This window comes from Aspergillus aculeatus (assembly GCF_001890905.1).
Source record: "Aspergillus aculeatus ATCC 16872 unplaced genomic scaffold ASPACscaffold_12, whole genome shotgun sequence".
Taxonomy (NCBI): Eukaryota; Fungi; Ascomycota; class Eurotiomycetes; order Eurotiales; family Aspergillaceae; genus Aspergillus; species Aspergillus aculeatus.
The window spans coordinates 840212-858203 of NW_017962987.1; the positions used below are offsets into that span (position 1 = coordinate 840212).

Genomic DNA, 17992 nt, shown 5'->3' on the forward strand with positions numbered 1-17992 from the left:
TGTATGCCCACCGGCCCTTATGATGCATTGCTCGAATGTCTGTAATTCTTTCCCCCTGTCTTGACGAGGAAAGAAAAAGACCGGGGCTTCGTTTGTTTATCCCCAAATAGTCCAAGTAGGCACGTGTGCAGCCGCGCGCCTAAACCTTTCCGTATTTATCATTTATTCTCCTGGAAGAGAAGAAAAAAGAACACTATTGCCTCTAGAACCACCCCTAGAAAAATGCAGAAGACGGGAAGGAACACATCCTTGAAGAGACAAAAGAAAGAAACTTTAATCAAGGCAAGGGGTTACGCTATCGTGGACTTGTCACTTCAACTGCATCTCCAACTAACTTTGCTCGCTCACACAAGTCTTTTCTCATGACAACCAAATCATGTGGCTTAGCTTACCAGTTCCCATGGAATTTTCACCCGTCGCCCCGTTCGGAACCCCTGGACTTCAAGACATCAATTTCCAGGTAATCAATTTCTTGCATTGTAGATTAGTCGTTCAGGACTCCGGACTCCGGAGCTTGGATAGTATAGCACTCATGTACAGTACATACAGCATAATCCCTCATGCGCTGATTCGGATTCCGGAACTCTGAGTCTCTCACGGACCTCTACGGCCCCAGAAGAGACCGACCTCAGAGTCCAGACAGAATCTGTGGCACAATTCCTCGCACTGGCTTGGAACGGCCTCCAATTGCAACATGACGATGAGAAACCAATTCCTTTCTGAATCCTGTACTTGCCTCGATGAGGCATCGCTTGCCCCGGGGACCCATCATGAGTTATCAAATTCTCATCACCGGGTATCCACGAACCCACCCCTCGAGCTTCCCTCTTAGCGGCCACTTAGCGATCTATGGAGCCATGGTTGAGGGGTGCCTGTCGATTGTTACTGCTGTTGTGCGATGCTCCAGTTCCACTCACCATTCGTTCTCCCCTGATTGTGATGGCCATGGCCCAGGGCTTGCTTCTTGACACTCGTTGTCAGGCTCTCATGCTCCACATCTACGATTTGAGTTGCTAAAAGAGAACCTTTCACCTTTCAAGGCAGCTTTGTTTAAGTTTGGAAGTTGTTCATCCCGACTTGCTCCCTCCTAGTTGTTGGCCCATGCTACTAGATTTAGACACTACTGGCGCCTCCTTCCAGTATTTCTGTCTTCAGTGTCCCACCCCTTTTACCGATAGTAACTCTCTACTACTGTTTTACAGTGCTCTCTGCACCGCGTTTAATAGTTTAAATATACGGTTTTTTTTTATTTATCTTTATTTATTTTTGTTTTGTTTTATTACAACAGATTTTTCATAGCGCCTGCTGTTCCCTTTTGGCTTTGACGGCCGAACCCTCCTGCGCCCGGTCAATCTTCTGCACCGGCAGTCCTTCAAAAGCAGTTGAGGATCCTCTTCTTGGTGCTCTGCACTTTTTCCGGACAATAGCTTCACTCGTTCACCTTTTTTTCTTTTTATTCTCAAAGCGCAACACATTTTCTTCCATAGTCGAACCACCTACTTCACGACTCTGACCCATTTCCCTTCCTACCTTACTTTCTTTAACCTTATGCCACGGACCCCTGCCCCTACATATTGTGGCGTTCATAGGGTCAGGTACCAGCAACTATTCGATTTCCAGACCGCCTATTCAAGCATATAGCATTTGCTAGCGAGACGTTGAAGCCGGAATACGTTGTGACTAAAACGGTAACTACATAGGCGAATAAGGAGTTTCTGACGGCACACCGACTTACGCTCGTGTGGGGAAGACACAAACGGATCCCGACACAAGAGCTAAAAAGGATTCGAGGCCTCCCACCTTGAGCTTCGAGTCTCCGTGCCAATTTCACCGTTGTATGGAGAGACGATTTATGTGGTTACTCCAAGCTAGCGCTGCAACGAGAGTAAAGTAGTCCGATTGCAATTGTCACAGACCGAACTCATGAACTCGGGACATCGAAACTTCTTACCCAGCGGACCATTGAAAGTTACTGAGAAGAATCGCCAAAATGAATCCAACTCCCGGTGGAAAGCTTCCGAAAACATTGAGTCAGGATGATTTGAGGAACGAGAATTCCTCAAAGGCGTATAAGATCTTGGGAGCCGCTGATATCCCTTCTCGCGATGAATACCCTAGCCGCGACGACAAGAGAAGATCGAAAAAGCCGACCTTCAGACGATCTCCGGAGGTAAAGTCACAAAAGAGTGGGAGTTTCGTTCCATTTCCGACGGCCGGCTCAGAATCCACTCTTCCACCAGCTCATCTCCGTGTTCGAGCCTCATCCCCGCTGTTGGGGCAGGAATATCGATTGGAAGATACTGCCTTGCCTGCTGTACCAACAGCCTCGAAGAGACTTCACCTTACTGGCTCCTCATCGGCCTTATTTTCCTATTTTACCTCCAAGGAATCGGCCACGGACTCGAACCCGTCCCTTGGAGTTGCAACTAGCAGCCCTGGAAACAACGAAAATCGCAAATCAGAGTCGCGGCAACATGCAGAACCGCGCCATGGACTGAAACAGCCCAAGGAATCCATGAGGGACTCACGCAAAAAGATGCGTCCGCCTCGGATTGATCTTTCAATGCTGTTCCCCAAGCCACGGGCGAATGCTGCGCCTCTTCTGTCCCCCCAGCGGATGGTAGATTCGCCTTCGCCCATCTCAGTGACCTTCGAGCATGCTACTACCAACCCGAAAGACACCCAGACCAAAGCTTCCTCTCAAAAGCCGTCAAAAACGCCGCATCATCCGGAGGCATCTATTCTGAAAGTAGCCAACCACCACGCTCAAGAACCATCCACTAAGTACAAGATGAGAAGCTCAGATTGGTCAGATTCTTCCTTTGAGAAGACCGTACGCACCAATGAGATGGACCTCGCTTTGCAAAGGTATAGCGACATGGAACATACCGCCCGGTCGTCCGAGCGATTGCATGCACAGTCTCAGAGCCGCGACAATCACGTGTTAAAACGGGATTCGAAGTCGACCGAGCAGGACTCGCGAGACCCTTCGTCCAATAGTTCCGTGAGCGGATGGAGCAGAGATTCTTACTTATCTCCTAAAACCCGCCTTCCCTCAAAGGCTTATCGTGCCTCGAATGCTGGTCACAATGGCGCCAACGCGAAGAGTTTAATGCCCAAGAAAACCAGCAAGAGTACGTTGAGAACGGCGGATCTCAACCAGTCAAGCGTTCTTTGTCTGTCTTCGTCAGAGGACGAAGAGGAAGACGACGACGAAACCTACCCCAAGGGCCATTCTGATGCAAGTGCGAGAAACAGTGTGGCAACTTACGGCGAGTGTGAGCCTGAAATCTGCACAGCTTCTGCAGCGCATACTACTAGAGGCACGCTGCGAGAAATCGACCGGCCAATATCTGGCATAAGTCGTGGATCGCAATACAGCCAGAGGAACCAATCTCTTCGTCGAAACCCCTCCATGTCGTCAGCGGGAAGATCATCAACAGCCACTAGGAAGAGTCAGTCTCGCCGATCAAGTGGTATCCCCACGATTTCTGAGCCAGAGTTCTTCCATGGAGATCCTATCTTCAGTCAGTCAAAGACTGCTCCGCGCACTAGAAACTCGATGACTGCACAGAAAGAGGCCAATAGACGAAGTCGAGTCATTGCGGTGACGCGGCAAGAGGAACATCTTCTAGAAGCCATGAGACAGCGACAAGGCAAAATCACGCCCAGTCTCTTCAACGAAGTCCGTGTTCCGGAGCCCGATCAGGGATCTATGCTTTCCGTGCCTTCACGCGATTCCTTCTATGGCACGGATATGTCGTTCCTACGCTTGAGCCCGGCAGTTTCGGCTATATCGAGCCAAACCACGCAGCAAAGTGATCGGGAGGGGCTGGTCTTTCAGAGTAGTTCTTCTGAGGGAGAGCAGAAAACTGTTTGGTCGTTCCCTTCGCCTCGCACCAGTCTTGCATACTCCGAGAGCCTTCCATCCCCCGTCACTAGCGGAGCTTCTCCCATAACACCCACGCATCCTTTGCAGCGTTTCTCGGCCCTTCCAACGCAAAAGCCGCCGCCTATGCGTCCACCTCCGGCTGTGCCCAAATCACAGCGACGACACTCAAGGAGACGCACGGATAGTAGCGAAGCAATCATCCTGGAGGAGTCGAACGAGGCGCCCCAGAGCGACGACTTTCCTATCTGGGCTATCAGGTGGAACAACGAGAACAGTAACATGACGGCTGTCCACTAAAGCTCGATGTCTTGGAAACACTTCAGCTGTCTTCTGAGTTTATGAAACCGATGTCCAACAAGTTCAATTTAACGCTCGATCATACTGCATCTTTCACTCGCTTGATGCATCTCATAACTATCTACTTACCCACCTGAACACTCGTTGCTTTCCTTTGATACCTAAACTGTTGTCATCTTGTATAAAACTTGGCGATATGATACCAGATGACTATCCTCTAACAACACCGATCGCTGGCTCATTGCCTACTCATGTATATATTCCTTTTGACGAAATTAGAGAACGGGTGGTACGGTGTACCACCAAATCAAATGACTTCAATATTGAACCATGGTTTTCTCCTGCATGCGTAACGTGGTCTGTTTGATTGCGTAGAAGACGAAAGAACTGTGGCTGCTAATTTGCACGAGCGTGTTTTGTTGTGTATGAGGCGCGCCCGCTTGTCGCACCAATTCAAAGTCCGCGATGAAAGGCTGAGGCAGCCCCTGAAGCCGGCATATACCCGCCGGGCTTGTCGAATAGTAGTCAGGCACGTCGGAAAGTACCACAACAGGGCGTGTGGCGGTGCCTGGATTGGAGATTTGGTGGCTTGCCAAGGTGCCGAAGGCAGGATTTGTCTGTTCGGAAGGATTCTCCGTCAATCGATGCTAGAATGGATATGTGTAATTGTTCATATGGCAGTAGCATGGGTGGTGTGCGCTGATGATGAGCATGGATCGACGTTAAAATGGTTACTGCTATGTCTGTCTGACGTCAGCTGCCATTCCTCAGGGGAGGGGGGATGAGAGATTATTAGCGAAAGGTTGACTTAAAGAATTGAGTTGAAGGCTGGAAAGTGGGAAGTGGGCAGCAGTGGGAACCTCTAAGCTACGCAGTACACACCCTACGTAACTTATGGACTGAACCGAGACTGAGGGACTAGACCGCCACAGTTGCTGCTGCTCAGCTGCTCAGTGCTTTCTATTCCCCCCCTCCCTCCCTCCCGTGACCCACACCGCCCAAACAAGCGTCTCGACAATACCCCGGACTCTCTTATTCTCTTATTCACTCCTCCACTCCAGGCTTGATTTCCTTGCCTTTCTTCCTTTGTCCTTTGTTCTACAGAGGGTACTCTACTCGAACGTTACACCTTAATATCCTACCCTCCCATTTCGCCCTCACGAACTAGTGACCCTACCTTTTACCTGCTTCTCGCGACTCACTCGATTGGGCCTCGGTTTGCTGGCGGACTCACGGCCCAGCGCGCACAACCTCCCGCTACCCCCTCCCCCTCCGACAACCGACCGACGCGTGCACATTTCGCTCAAGAAAATCTCCGCCGCAGTCGCTTACAACTACTTCAATTTACGCGACGTGAGAACATTGCTGCGGGGCAGTCTTATATAAGACTGCTACTGTTGTACTCGAAGCTTACCCACAGACAGCGCAAGTGCTGTCGAGGACGAGTTGACTAACATCACTATGGGAGAGGCCGCAGCGCGCCGGTCTGCAGGACTGGGAACAACCATGAAAAATGCTTCTTGGGTCCTAGTAAGATCTTCATCTACCCTTTGTTAAAAGATTGCTGCACGCCTGTGCTTTGCGCTCAGCGTCATCCTTGCTGGGCACGCCCGTTAACTATGTGTTCTGGTCTAGTTGACGGCACAGTATACTGCCTTTGTGTTGGTAAGTTCACCAGGTCACTCAATGCTCTGCAGTTGTAACGGAAAGCTAAACTTCTCCTTGTAGTTATCACATTATTCTAGGGTCATGGCGCCAGCTGGTGGCAGACGGTATCTGACGTCCACCGCTGTTTTCTTCAACGAGGTCGCCAAACTCGCCATCTCCTTAACCATAGCCCTGTACGAGGTCTCGAAGACGGCACCACCTTCGGTTCCCGCAACGTCGCTATTCTTTTCGCTCACCTCCGCTGTGTTCTCCGGCGATAGTTGGAAGCTCGCAATCCCCGCTTGTCTCTATACGATCGCCAATTCTTTGCAGTACATTGCACTCTCGAATTTGCAAGCTGCCACTTTCCAAGTCTCGTACCAGCTGAAGCTTCTGGTAACGGCCATATTCAGCCTGTTTGTCTTCAGGAGGTCGATCTCTCTCCGCAAATGGGGTCTGCTGGTACTCCTTGTGATTGGGGTTGCACTGGTGCAAATTCCCAATGGCAGCGTCGACGAGGCTCACTTTGACGAAGCTGCGCATCTTTCCTTCCCACGGTCGTTGGAGGAATGGAAAGCTGCTAAGCTGGGACGTGAAAATCTACACAAGCGTTCCGCGACCTACGAAGGCATTGAGGAGGATATCCTGACTGCTAATCCTCGCTTGAACGGAACAATTGGTCTCTTGGCTACTGTAGGCGCCTGTGTTGCCTCTGGTCTAGCGGGGGTATATTTCGAAAAAGTCATCCAAGACAGCGCGAAGGCGACCTCTCTTTGGGTGCGCAATGTCCAACTGGCCGTTTACTCTATCTTCCCTGCACTGTTCATCGGCGTCGTATTTCTGGACGGTGAGAAAGTGGCAGCCAATGGGTTCTTCGATGGATACAACTGGGTCGTTTGGTCTACTGTTATTATTCAAGCCCTGGGAGGTATTGCCACGTCTTTCTGCATTGGCTATGCCTACAGAGATGCGAAGAACATTGCTACGGCTGCAAGCATCGTCCTCACAACGCTAGCGAGCACCTGGCTCTTCGAGTTTGAACTCACTGCAAATGTACGCGATCACGCGATCATCCCCTTTGCTTACTGAGATGAGAACTAATGGGTATGCTTGTAGTTCCTCCTTGGGTCTTTCGCAGTACTAGTGACTACTTGCCTCTGTGAGGAGTCAAGCGCCAACCCTGTCAAGGCTCAACGACAGACGCTGCGTCCGCCCCCCATTCGAGTTGACCGCTATGAGAAGGATAATAAGAGTGGTGAGGCTTCACCTGCCTCGCCATCACCCAACGAAATATCTATCAAGCTTCCTGGAACACCATTCTTGTCCGATGCCGGCCTCTCCACATCGAGACCTACATCACCGGGCCATGTACGCGTTAGTGCTGGCCGCACTCCAAGCGGAGGTTACTTTGAGAAGCACCCTCGGGATCATTGAGTCGAGGGTGCGAGTACCAGTGTTTTGATAGTGGCTTTTGAACTGGCGCTACACTGTATCATGGTTCCAGGAAGTAAATATGGATGGATAGAAGCGGTGATGCCTGTTACGTTCTCGACGGAAAATGCCTCAATTTCTTGTACTCTATGGACGTTCTTCTACCTTGTTGGTTATAGCTGGATAGGAATCTCAAATCCCATATTTTTATACACCGTGCATCTGCACCATACGAAGCAAAACTATAGTAGCTTATCTTTCATCATCCAGGACATACAAGGCTGATGTACAAGACATTGTACATCATCGTGGCTGATTGGGGTGGCTCGATTCAATGGCCTCTGTGGGCAGTCACATGTCTCCTACCAAGTCTCCTTTGGGGAGACTAGTACCTATCCTCTATATCTTTCCGCATAGCCTCGTCCGTCCCCATTGGTATATCTCTTCCCTTCGTGGCAATCGGTGGTGTGAGGTATCGTATATTCAGGCAACATGCGGCGTGATCGATATCAGTTTAAGCCCTCACCCAGGCAGCAGACCTTGTCCGAGCGCAGAGCAGAGCTACTGCTGCGAACACCGAGTCGGTTCCGTCACCACCATGCTAATCATACGTTAGAAGAGGGCGCTCGAGTCTCACCATATTTCAGCAGTCAGGCTCAACAGACTCCCGAGGGTTATCTTTCTGAGAATCTTCACACGCCTCCGTTTGACAATGTTAAGGAGCTCGATGCATTTGGTGAGTTGTGATAGTACTTTCAATCGTGTTCTTCGTGGGTCTAACGTCAATAATTATTCAAGCAGATCTTGAGCTGCTAGCGCAGTCAAATGCACAGACACAAGGTCTTCTCCAGCCGAATGCGTACGGTGATCACTACTCAGCTTTGAATCGCTTCGAGTCGATGATTCATCCTCGAGCAGCTCGATATCCTCATGGTCAGTATACTGGTACGGAGATATCCAGAACTGACAATCTGATGGTATGGCAGACGTGCTTCAGGTGTCACCTCAAGATGCAGCATCCAGCTCCTCGGGGGTAGAAATAAGATCCCCGTCGAGTCCCTTGCTCAGACTACAAACCCAACGGGGCACCATGGACCGGATCCCGGAATACCCAAGTGACACCCGAACGGAACTTGAACCTCTGTATTGTGCTAGCCCTAGTGCTGAACGACTGTCGTCCTCAATTACTGCTTCTGGGCATTCGGTGCATTCACAGCTAGGACAGATCACTAATTCCCCTCGTTTCCCTGCGTCTGTTCGGGGCATTGTCCTTCTATCGGTGCATGAGCTTCCCGATAAATATCGCGCCATATTCCCTTTTCCGGTCTTCAACGCAATCCAGTCCAAGTGTTTCCAATCCGTTTACAGGAGTGACCACAACATCGTCCTTTCAGCCCCCACAGGGAGCGGGAAGACCGTGATTATGGAGCTAGCGATATGCCGATTGATGATTACATCCAAGGACGAAAGGTTCAAAGTGATCTACCAAGCGCCCACCAAGTCTCTATGCTCGGAGAGATTCCGAGACTGGCATGGAAAGTTCCTTACCTTGGGGCTGCAGTGTGCTGAGCTGACCGGCGACACCGATCACACGCAGCTGAAGAGCGTGCAAAACAGCCAGATCATCATCACCACCCCCGAAAAGTGGGACAGCGTGACCCGGAAGTGGAAAGATCATGCACGGTTGATGCAGCTGGTCAAGCTGTTCCTCATCGACGAGGTTCACATTCTCAAAGAAGCCCGAGGAGCCACACTCGAGGCCGTCGTTTCCCGTATGAAGACCAATGGTTCGAATGTACGGTTCGTTGCCCTGAGTGCAACAGTGCCGAACTCTGAGGACATTGCGACTTGGCTTGGTCGCGACGCGACAAATCAGCACCTGCCAGCGCATAGAGAACACTTCGATGAGAGCTTTCGTCCCGTCAAGCTGCAAAAGTTCGTCTATGGTTATCGATCGCAGGGAAATGACTTCGCTTTTGACAAGATGTGCAACACCAAGTAAGCCAAGTCGACTTATGTCGCTTTTTGCGAGTCTTCGTTAATGTCATGGTTGCAGACTGCCTGATCTGATCAAGGCGCATTCTTGTAAGAAGCCCATAATTGTTTTCTGCTGTACCAGAAACTCTGCCGTCTCGACAGCGAAAGAGCTTGCTCGGCTGTGGTCAATGTCCAACCCTCCTGCCCGACTATGGAAAGGAGCAAGCAGGCCTCTGGAGGCCCACAATGAAGACTTGAAGGGTAGGTTCTGACCCAGAAGAGATGAAACCACAGTCTATGATGCTGAATATTTGAGCAGGTATATTGACCGCTGGTGTCGCCTTTCACCATGCTGGTCTTGATGCCGTTGACCGACGCACAGTTGAAACAGGGTTTCTTCAAGGGCATATCGGCATTATATGCTGCACGTCCACCCTCGCAGTCGGCGTCAATCTTCCGTGCCATCTCGTGGTCATCAAAGGCACCGTGGGCTGGCAAGGGGGTGGCTGTCAGGAGTATTCCGATCTGGAGATCATGCAGATGCTCGGCCGTGCGGGTCGACCACAGTTTGACAACAGTGCCACAGCGGTGATCATGACCAGAAAGGAACGCGAGTCTCACTACGAGAAGCTTGTCTCGGGATCTGAGAGCCTTGAGAGCTGTCTGCATCTGAATCTGATTGATCACCTTAACGCAGAGATCGGGTTAGGTAATGTGACTGACAGTAATTCCGCCATCAGGTGGCTGGGGGGGACATTTCTGTTCGTGAGACTCAGAAGAAATCCAGCACACTACCAGTTGAAAGATACTGCAGATGAAGATGGGGAAGATGAGATGCTTCGGCAGATCTGTGAGAAGGACATTACACTTCTCCAAGAGTATGGGTTGGTCACAGTTGATGGACTCTTATCAACCAGTTTCGGGGAAGCAATGGCTCGCTATTACGTGCGGTTCGAAACAATGAAGCATTTGCTCACATTGCAGCCCCAGTCTACTGTGTCACAGATAGTAAGTCAAGGGCGTTGGGTATGCATTTTAGAGCTGAGACTAAACAACCAAAGCTATCCGTCGTCGCTCAAGCGGACGAATTTCTGGACATTCGTCTCAAAGCCGGAGAGAAGTCTCTCTACAAGGAAATCAACCGCTCGAATGGCATACGCTTCCCCATCAAGGTCGACATAGCGCTTTCAGCCCACAAAATTTCGCTTTTGATCCAGTCCGAACTGGGTGCGGTGGACTTCCCGGACGGCGAACAGTTCCAGAAATTAAGATTTGTCTTTCAACAGGACAAGAATTTCGTCTTCAGCCACATAAACAGATTGATTCGGTGCATCATAGACTGTCAGATCTCCCTTGAGGACGCGGTGACCTTGCGAAACGCCCTGGAGCTGGCAAGGAGTTTTGGGGCCAAGGTCTGGGATACCTCTCCGCTACAACTGAAGCAGCTTGAGCAGATTGGGATCGTGGCGGTCAGGAAACTGGCCGCAGCTAATATCACAAGTATTGAGGCGCTGGGACAGTGCGAACCGCATCGCATTGACATGATCTTGAGCAAAAACCCTCCCTTTGGCGCGAAGTTGCTGGAGCGGGTTGCGAGCTTCCCTAGACTCCGAGTAGCTATCAAGATGACCGGCAAGGTACGCTGAAGCAGCAACGCATAGTCCCTCCCCAACAATTACTAAGAGCTGAGAAGGAAAGCAAACCGGCAGCGCCGGTGAGAATTTGTCTCAAGGCAGAGATCGCGTTCATGAACGACAAGTGCCCTTCCTTTTATCTGAAACGTCCCGTTTATGTTTGCTTCTTGGCTGAGGTATCAGACGGTCGTCTCCTGGAGTTTCGACGCATCAGGTAAGCTTGGAATACTGCCGCTATGACAGTCATTCAAGCTGATGTGCCAAGTGCGAGTAAGATGTCGAACGGCCAGGAGATCTTGCTCAGTGCGGAATTAAAGGACAGGGACCAATTCGTGTCATGTAGTGTTTCGTGTGACGACATAGGTGAGGGCATGCGTGCCCCCTTAGACTTCTTGTCTATCGCTGACGCCGGCTAGCTGGGACACTGAGATCCGCGGTGCTGAGGCCCGAGCTTCCATCGACACTATTCTTTTCTCGTCCGAACCCAAGGCCCGAGGCTGCTGCGGCGAAGCCTCTTATCAATGCCTCGAGCTGTAATAGCAATGATGATTCTCAGAGGAAGCGACCCACTTCACAAAGTGTTATCACTTTGGATAGCGACGAGTCATTGTTCGACGGGTTTCTGCAGGAAGGTAGGCTCGGCGTCCTGCATAATTCATGAAAGTCCACTAACCTGTTCTTACGATAGAGGACGACAATTGGTCCTTGAGCACATTGCCAGCGCCCCTAGAAAGCAAAACACAAAAGAATGGCTCGGGTGAGAGCAAGGGCTTTGACAGCAAGGCCAAGACCAGCGACGTTGAAGAACCAACACCAATGGAGAATGGCAGGTGGGCATGTAACCACCGCTGCAAAGATAAGACTGTGTAAGAAGCTTTGATGCTTTTAAATAAAAGAGTTATTGACTAGAGTAGGTGCAAGCACTTCTGTTGTCGAGATGGGCTTGACAAGCCCCCAAAGGCGAGTAAGAAACAGCCATGCCTTGGGGCCGAAAAGTCGAAGGGGCTCAACCAAACAACCCTAGCAGCATCGATGGCCAGAAAGAATGGGAATACGGCTGGCGCCCAGCTGTGTGGTTTGAGGCAGAAAGGTCCAGATCATGCTTCAGAGAATGAACCAGCGGAACCTTGGTCCACCGGAAGACCCAACGAAGATGTGTCTCCTAGCTTGCATGAAGACAACATCTTGAGAGAGGCTAGCGATGGTACCTTCAGCAATTTCCCTTCACCTACCGCTTTGTTGCTTGGGAATCAGACAAATGAGAGGAACGACAATGGTGGGCCTTGCAAGAAAGTCGAGATGGACGAAGACACATTAGACCTGGATGACGATTGGTCTGATAATGATGTGTGGCTTGCTGTTCAGTCACCGCTTGAGATCCCTTCTTCCACGGAGAAGACTAAGGTACAGCACACTTTGCCGTCGTCTGAAGAGCGTGTTGACGATTCATCCAATGGCCAATCTAAACAGAGGTAGGGTAGCAGACATCGAGGAGATGACCACTGGCTGACACTGGTTTGCAGTGTGGAAGAGCCCCCTTTAAATGCAAACCATGGAAAGAAACGAAAGCTGTCTCCAAGCGATGACGAGAATATGAAAAGGGTCAAGTCGGATGGAAAGCCTCTGGAAGAGGAATGCAACAAGGAGAATAATCCGCCGGAAGAGCTTCAAAGAGTTGTGTCTGCCGAACAGGTCCTTGTGCCCAAAGGCTGGGAGGACATTGACCCTGCACTGTTGGAGGAGTTCAAGGATATCATTAATCTATTGTAAGAGGATGAAAGGGAGTCTGTGGCTTGCTGCAAGGCACTGAGTAGTTCTGCTTGTTTGTCGTACCCAATAATAGCTAGCGTTAATGTAGCAGAGGATGGGTGTTCACGCTGAAGGAGACAGCAGATTCCAGCTTTGATATCATAAAGAAGCTGAAAGTGTTTCAATTTCTTCTCTCACTCTCCAAAGCAGCATGATCTTTCAATTTCAACTGTTTCAATCCATTCGGTGGATCACGGGGTCCCTGTGGCGTCATCGATGTATCTCTTTGAGAGTCTCCCAGTGAATGTTGTGAGATAGAGAAGCCAGAGGAAAAGCCATATTAAGATGGGTTGTGATGTGAGGATCCTTGTTGTTCTCTTCCTCCGCGTTCCATCAACACCATCTTCATCTCTCCTGTCTCTGTTCGTTCTATCCACATCAACATCAACACTTGTGGACAGGCGGTTTGAACACAGAGCTCCTGTCATCAAGAAAAGGTATGTGAACCACAAAGCTGTTGATATCCAGCTTTTCGTTGAGCTGCATGTTGGCTGTGTTGGTGGAGATATCATATCTCCATCGATCTCTAATTCTCCCACCGTCTACCGTTCTCATCCCCCACCTCCATCCACGCGATCAGTTGCACAACACTTCAGAAAGAACCTCCCAAGAAACACACTCCACTGTATGACTGTACAGGTGTTTGAGTTGCCCTCTCCTTGTGTTACTGATGCAGTCCTCTGTTCATCCCTCATAGCCTGCCTGCTTCTGTACAGGCAGCACACCCTGCACGCGAGCCCGACCGTGTCCTGCAACGCCATCGATGGTGGAAAGCATGACACTGAACCACCTTGTGCACCCTTTCATCTTGCCTGACATCCTTTCTGTGGCTCCGCTTGTGCTAGTGATATTGATCCATCATGGAAGTGAGACATGTGCTGACTGCGGCCAAACCTGCCAGATCGAGTTGCGAGATCCGGGCCCCCAAGATGGGGAAGCTCAATTATTTAGCGGTGAGAAACCCCTTTCAGATGCTATATCAAACACTGCCCAAAGGAAACAGGCTGGCTAATGATGAATATAACAGAGACGTATCAGCGGTCTCAAGGCCGGCCAAGCCGTGTCCAAAGACCTGGTAAGTTTGAACCGAACCAACCCCCATGGCGCAACAGAATCACCCAACTGGACATCTCTGAGCCTAAGTTCCTAATATGGCATCACAGAAAAAACGCTTCCCACCCGGTGCAGGTTCCAAATCCGCCGCACGAGACCCCTTTGTCGAGATCGACGTGAGCGGCAAGGTGCTGACCGACGAGGGCCTGGCCCAGTTCATCGGAGATCTGGTGGAATGCCTCGAGTTCAGGGACCGGGACCACCCCATGGGACTGGCCAAAGTCGCCGAGCTGCATCTGTCCGGCAACCGGCTGACCGTGGACTCGCTGCCGATGCTGGCGGAGGTGGTCAAGCGGAGTGCGGGCGATCTGCGCGAGCTCGATCTGTCCAACAACGACATCCAAATCACAACCCCCGACGCCGTCCGGAAGTGGGCGTATTTTCTGAACTCGTTCCAGAAGTGCTTCGTGCTTCGCAAGCTGGACCTGGGTGGTAATGCCCTCGGTCGTGCGGGCGTCGAGCACCTGGCGCGCATTTACATGAAATCGGACCTGGATTTCCTCGAGGGCGATGCGCATGAAGTGCTTGAGTTGGCCTCTGATGAGGAGGAACACCCATCGACCCCAGAAACCGTGGCTGAGGGCGTGGCTCGATTGAAGGTCATGGCCGGTAAAGAGAACGAAGGCACCGCTCGGAAGAAGAAGTCCCCGTCTCTACCCAAGCCAGAGCAGAAAAATAGTAAGTTGGCTTCCCCTTCCCACTATGTCAATGACAAGACAGATAAGCTGATATGCTGTTCTTTTGGTGTCTTAAGCTCATACGTACGCCGAATTGAAGAAATTCGCCTGCACGCGTGGCCTTCGCTCGATCCCATACTTGATCCTCACAAATGTCTCGATGACGAGTCATAGTGCCATTCAGCTGATTCCCATGCTCGACATCCAGCGGGCTCCCGAGTCGTTGTTGAACTTTCTTCCGGTGCTTGGGAAAGCCACGGTGCTGCCTGAGAGTGCGGCATCGTGCAAAAGCATCATCTGGCGCCCTAACGACAAGCTAGCTCCTCATGTGCTCCGCATGATCGAGGTAGCCGAGGCTCTTCAGCAGCTCCGAGAGTCCAAAGTTGAAACCGAATTCGAGGCAGCAGATCAGGGTGATGACGACAACAACTTCGCGGAGGCCAGCGACGCGTCCAGCGAGACGAGTCAAGACATCGATAGTGCTACCCAGCAGAAGCTGCAGAGCAAACTGCGAACCGAGTTCACTCGAGTTTGCAAACGCGTACGTCTCGAGGTTATCAGGGCTGACGGCGTGCACAGCAGCACAATCTGGAGCACCGCTTTGAGAATGATGCTTGTTTCGCGCACTCTGCTTTTAGAAGACCGAGACCGTCCCATAGAATGCGAAGACAATGACATCCTAGAGCGGATGCCGATGCCTCGACCGACCGAGGGCCGGGTAGTCTCGTTTCCCATGGATCCAGACAGTGATGATAGCTTTTCTGGCGAGCCCACATATTACCACGTCGAGAACGCCGCGCCGTATCAAATACGCATTGTTCAGCCGCCGACTTCAGCGCCGCTAATTAGTTTTCTCCCAGTCCGACGCAACAACTTGAGCATCTCGGAGTCTTCTGCAGTGAACGCAACCGATCAGCATTCCCGCTCTGCAAGTTCGGGTCCCTTCCATCCCAGTGCCGTCAGCTTCGACCTCCAGTTTCCCAACCTGCCGTCGGCAGCTCCGGGACCTCCTCCAGCACTGCGCATCCCATCTGGCGACCTTTCTGACACCAATCAGACGACCAGAAGAGTCCCTCCACCCTCTCAACCAGCGGCGACTGCCACTCGAAGACACGCCGTTCGCGACCCTGGCAAACAGGAATGGCGCTATGATCTTCCTTTCAAAGTCTGGCGTCGGATCATCGCTGAAGCAGTCGGAGCCGATGGGATCCTGGATCTCGAGCAACAAACTCGCATCATGCACTACGCAAGTGACTGGGATGTCGTTGCTTATGGTGTGCAAATCAAGGGCACGGAGACTCACCAGCAACTCTGGAAGTTCCTAGAATCCGTGGGCTGCTTCACCTACAGTCCCCTGTGAATTCCCCCTGTGAATTGGAAAACCCTTAACATTGTGGCGCGAGCAAAGTGGTTTGCGTCCGCAACGATCTCCGCCTTCCCTCATGGAAGATGGTGTCTGTCTATCAGACAACAAGCAAGTTTGATGAAAAACGAATACGCGGATTTGAGATCGGTGATGATTACCGGTAGGGAAAGTTCGAAGAACGCGTGTGGGTGAATGAATTATATCTGGTGTGTGCTAGATTTATCCTCGGAAAGTTGTTTGCTGGCCTGACATGCTGAGTGGTGATTTGGTGCTGACTGGGTGGGATTCCGACCTGAGATGTGTTTTTCCACGGCTGATTTCGAATGTCCATAGTTCATTTCATTAGGCTTACATTTATTTCTAAGTACAAATCCAAAAAAAAAGATAGGCAACAGCCCTTGATTGCTGACACAAAAAGAGTGCCCTAACTCTGCAAGCTTATCATTCTTATCGCCCGCCCCACGTGATCCTTCTCCGATTTCCACCAGCTTCTCCAACGTCATTTCGCTGGGGTCCTCTCCATCTTACTCGTACTTGTGAATAAACGAAAAAATCAGGGACTTGATTTGCCACCTTTATAGACCTCGACGGCATTTATAGACCTGTTCAGCCCCTAACCCAGGCTGATTCTCACTTCCTCAATCTAGAATCTTACATTCATTCTGGAAGTCCAGATCTAAACAAGATGCGCACGCGACGAACCAACACGCAACCTGTGGAAGACACCTCCGTCGCCCCCGAAACCTTCAGCGACGGCCTCCCTCTCCCCAAACTCATCGCCTTCGATCTCGACTACACCCTATGGCCCTTCTGGGTCGACACCCACGTCAGCGCCCCGATCAAACCCCGCGACAACAACTCGCGCTGCACAGACAAGTAAGCTCTCGCCTCCTTCTCTCCAAGCGCATCCCACGCCATCTCCCCAAGCGCATTCCATTAAACCCCAATCCAATCAACCAAGCACCTCCAAACTAACACCTCTGGTCTGACGCAGATGGAACGAATCCTTCACCTTCTACCCGGCCGTCCCCTCCATCATTCACAGCTGCAAGACCAAGAACATCCCGCTGGCCGTGGCCTCGCGCACCCACGCCCCGGACCTGGCGCGCGACATGCTCAAGGCGCTGCACATCATCCCCACCTTCAGCGACAACCCCGCGGCGCACCGCACCAAGACCGTGCGCGCCCTGGACTACTTCGACCACCTCCAGATCTTCCCGGCCACCAAGACGCAGCACTTCGCCAAGATCCAACAGGCGAGCGGGGTCGCGTACGAGGAGATGCTGTTCTTCGATGATGAGGCGCGGAATCGGAACGTGGAGACGGAGCTCGGGGTCACGTTTTGTCTGGTCAGGGATGGGGTGACCAAGGCGGAGGTGGATCGCGGGGTGTGGGCGTGGCGGAGGAGGAATGGTATTCGGAAGGAGGTGGAGGTTGGGGAGAGGGAGGGGGAGGATGAGTAGAGATGATAAGACGGATGGGTTAAATGTTTTTAGATAGATACCCGGTTTGGGATTTGATGTGATTAGATTAAATGATTTCATAGACAAGCTATACTTCTGGAATCTCTACTGTACTATACAACTAACTAGAATAGACCGTCTACGGGGTATACTCTCCTGAAATTGCGGGCAGGCCGGCAAGCCGGCCGCATATCGGAACCCACCCCGAATCGCCGCAATCTTATCTTTTTCCGAGTCGCAGCTTAGCTTCACAACAACAACAAACGCATACCTACACAATCCTCTAATTCATCCTCCCACACAACGCCACTAAAACACACCGACACCACCTCCCCCCTTTCTACACACTACATCTCACCAACCAACATATCCCCACAAAGCACCAAGAAAATAAAAAAATGGACCCCCGCCCACAACCACCAACAACCCACCTCAAACCATCACCCACCCTTCAACCTCAACCTCAACCACAACCACAACCACAACCACAACCACAATCACAACCACAACCACAACCACAACAATCACAACCATCACACCACCAACGCCCCTCAAACCCAAACCCAACATCAACAACACCAACCCGTCCCCCACTAGCCATCCACCCCAGCGCCCAAATCTCCGACACCACAATCTTCCAAGGCACCCACCCGATCTCCATTGGCGCCCACACCATCATCCACCCG

At 51.3% G+C, this 17992-nt stretch overlaps 4 protein-coding genes across 4 annotated transcripts; all 4 read left to right on the plus strand.

The window, feature by feature from the left end:
• The first annotated feature begins 1545 nt into the window (after window positions 1–1545).
• Window positions 1546–4215, plus strand: ASPACDRAFT_80158 (uncharacterized protein). Its single transcript, XM_020205587.1, has one exon. It carries the CDS (start codon window positions 1991–1993, stop codon window positions 4187–4189), a length of 2199 nt encoding a protein of 732 aa, XP_020054388.1. The 5' UTR covers window positions 1546–1990; the 3' UTR covers window positions 4190–4215.
• A 1243-nt stretch (window positions 4216–5458) lies between these two features.
• ASPACDRAFT_80159 (putative UDP-galactose transporter) lies at window positions 5459–7475 on the plus strand. The gene is made up of 4 exons (XM_020205588.1): window positions 5459–5719; window positions 5825–5854; window positions 5918–6889; window positions 6953–7475. The coding sequence occupies exons 1-4, from the start codon at window positions 5651–5653 to the stop codon at window positions 7268–7270; spliced, it is 1389 nt and encodes a 462-aa protein (XP_020054389.1). The 5' UTR covers window positions 5459–5650; the 3' UTR covers window positions 7271–7475.
• Window positions 7476–8246: 771 nt separating this feature from the next.
• Window positions 8247–12354, plus strand: ASPACDRAFT_31738 (putative DEAD/DEAH box DNA helicase (Mer3); the record flags this gene model as incomplete). Its single annotated transcript, XM_020199835.1, has 9 exons — window positions 8247–9265; window positions 9324–9505; window positions 9564–10252; window positions 10306–10881; window positions 10935–11092; window positions 11144–11241; window positions 11295–11521; window positions 11569–11744; window positions 11793–12354. 9 exons carry the CDS (start codon window positions 8247–8249, stop codon window positions 12352–12354), a joined length of 3687 nt encoding a protein of 1228 aa, XP_020054390.1.
• Window positions 12355–16356: 4002 nt separating this feature from the next.
• ASPACDRAFT_122984 (Mg-dependent acid phosphatase) lies at window positions 16357–17406 on the plus strand. The gene is made up of 2 exons (XM_020196586.1): window positions 16357–16719; window positions 16838–17406. The coding sequence occupies exons 1-2, from the start codon at window positions 16529–16531 to the stop codon at window positions 17304–17306; spliced, it is 660 nt and encodes a 219-aa protein (XP_020054391.1). The 5' UTR covers window positions 16357–16528; the 3' UTR covers window positions 17307–17406.
• Window positions 17407–17992: the final 586 nt, after the last annotated feature.

Excerpts from the sequence above, each read along its gene's own strand:
- ASPACDRAFT_80158 (XM_020205587.1), top strand. The coding sequence starts at position 1,991 with ATGAATCCAACTCCCGGTGGAAAGCTTCCGAAAACATTGAGTCAGGAT.
- ASPACDRAFT_80159 (XM_020205588.1), top strand. The coding sequence starts at position 5,651 with ATGGGAGAGGCCGCAGCGCGCCGGTCTGCAGGACTGGGAACAACCATG. Across the intron at positions 5,855-5,917 it reads AGTATACTGCCTTTGTGTTG|TTATCACATTATTCTAGGGT; the intron begins GTAAGTTCACCA and ends TTCTCCTTGTAG. Across the intron at positions 6,890-6,952 it reads AGTTTGAACTCACTGCAAAT|TTCCTCCTTGGGTCTTTCGC; the intron begins GTACGCGATCAC and ends GTATGCTTGTAG.
- ASPACDRAFT_122984 (XM_020196586.1), top strand. The coding sequence starts at position 16,529 with ATGCGCACGCGACGAACCAACACGCAACCTGTGGAAGACACCTCCGTC. Across the intron at positions 16,720-16,837 it reads AACTCGCGCTGCACAGACAA|ATGGAACGAATCCTTCACCT; the intron begins GTAAGCTCTCGC and ends GGTCTGACGCAG.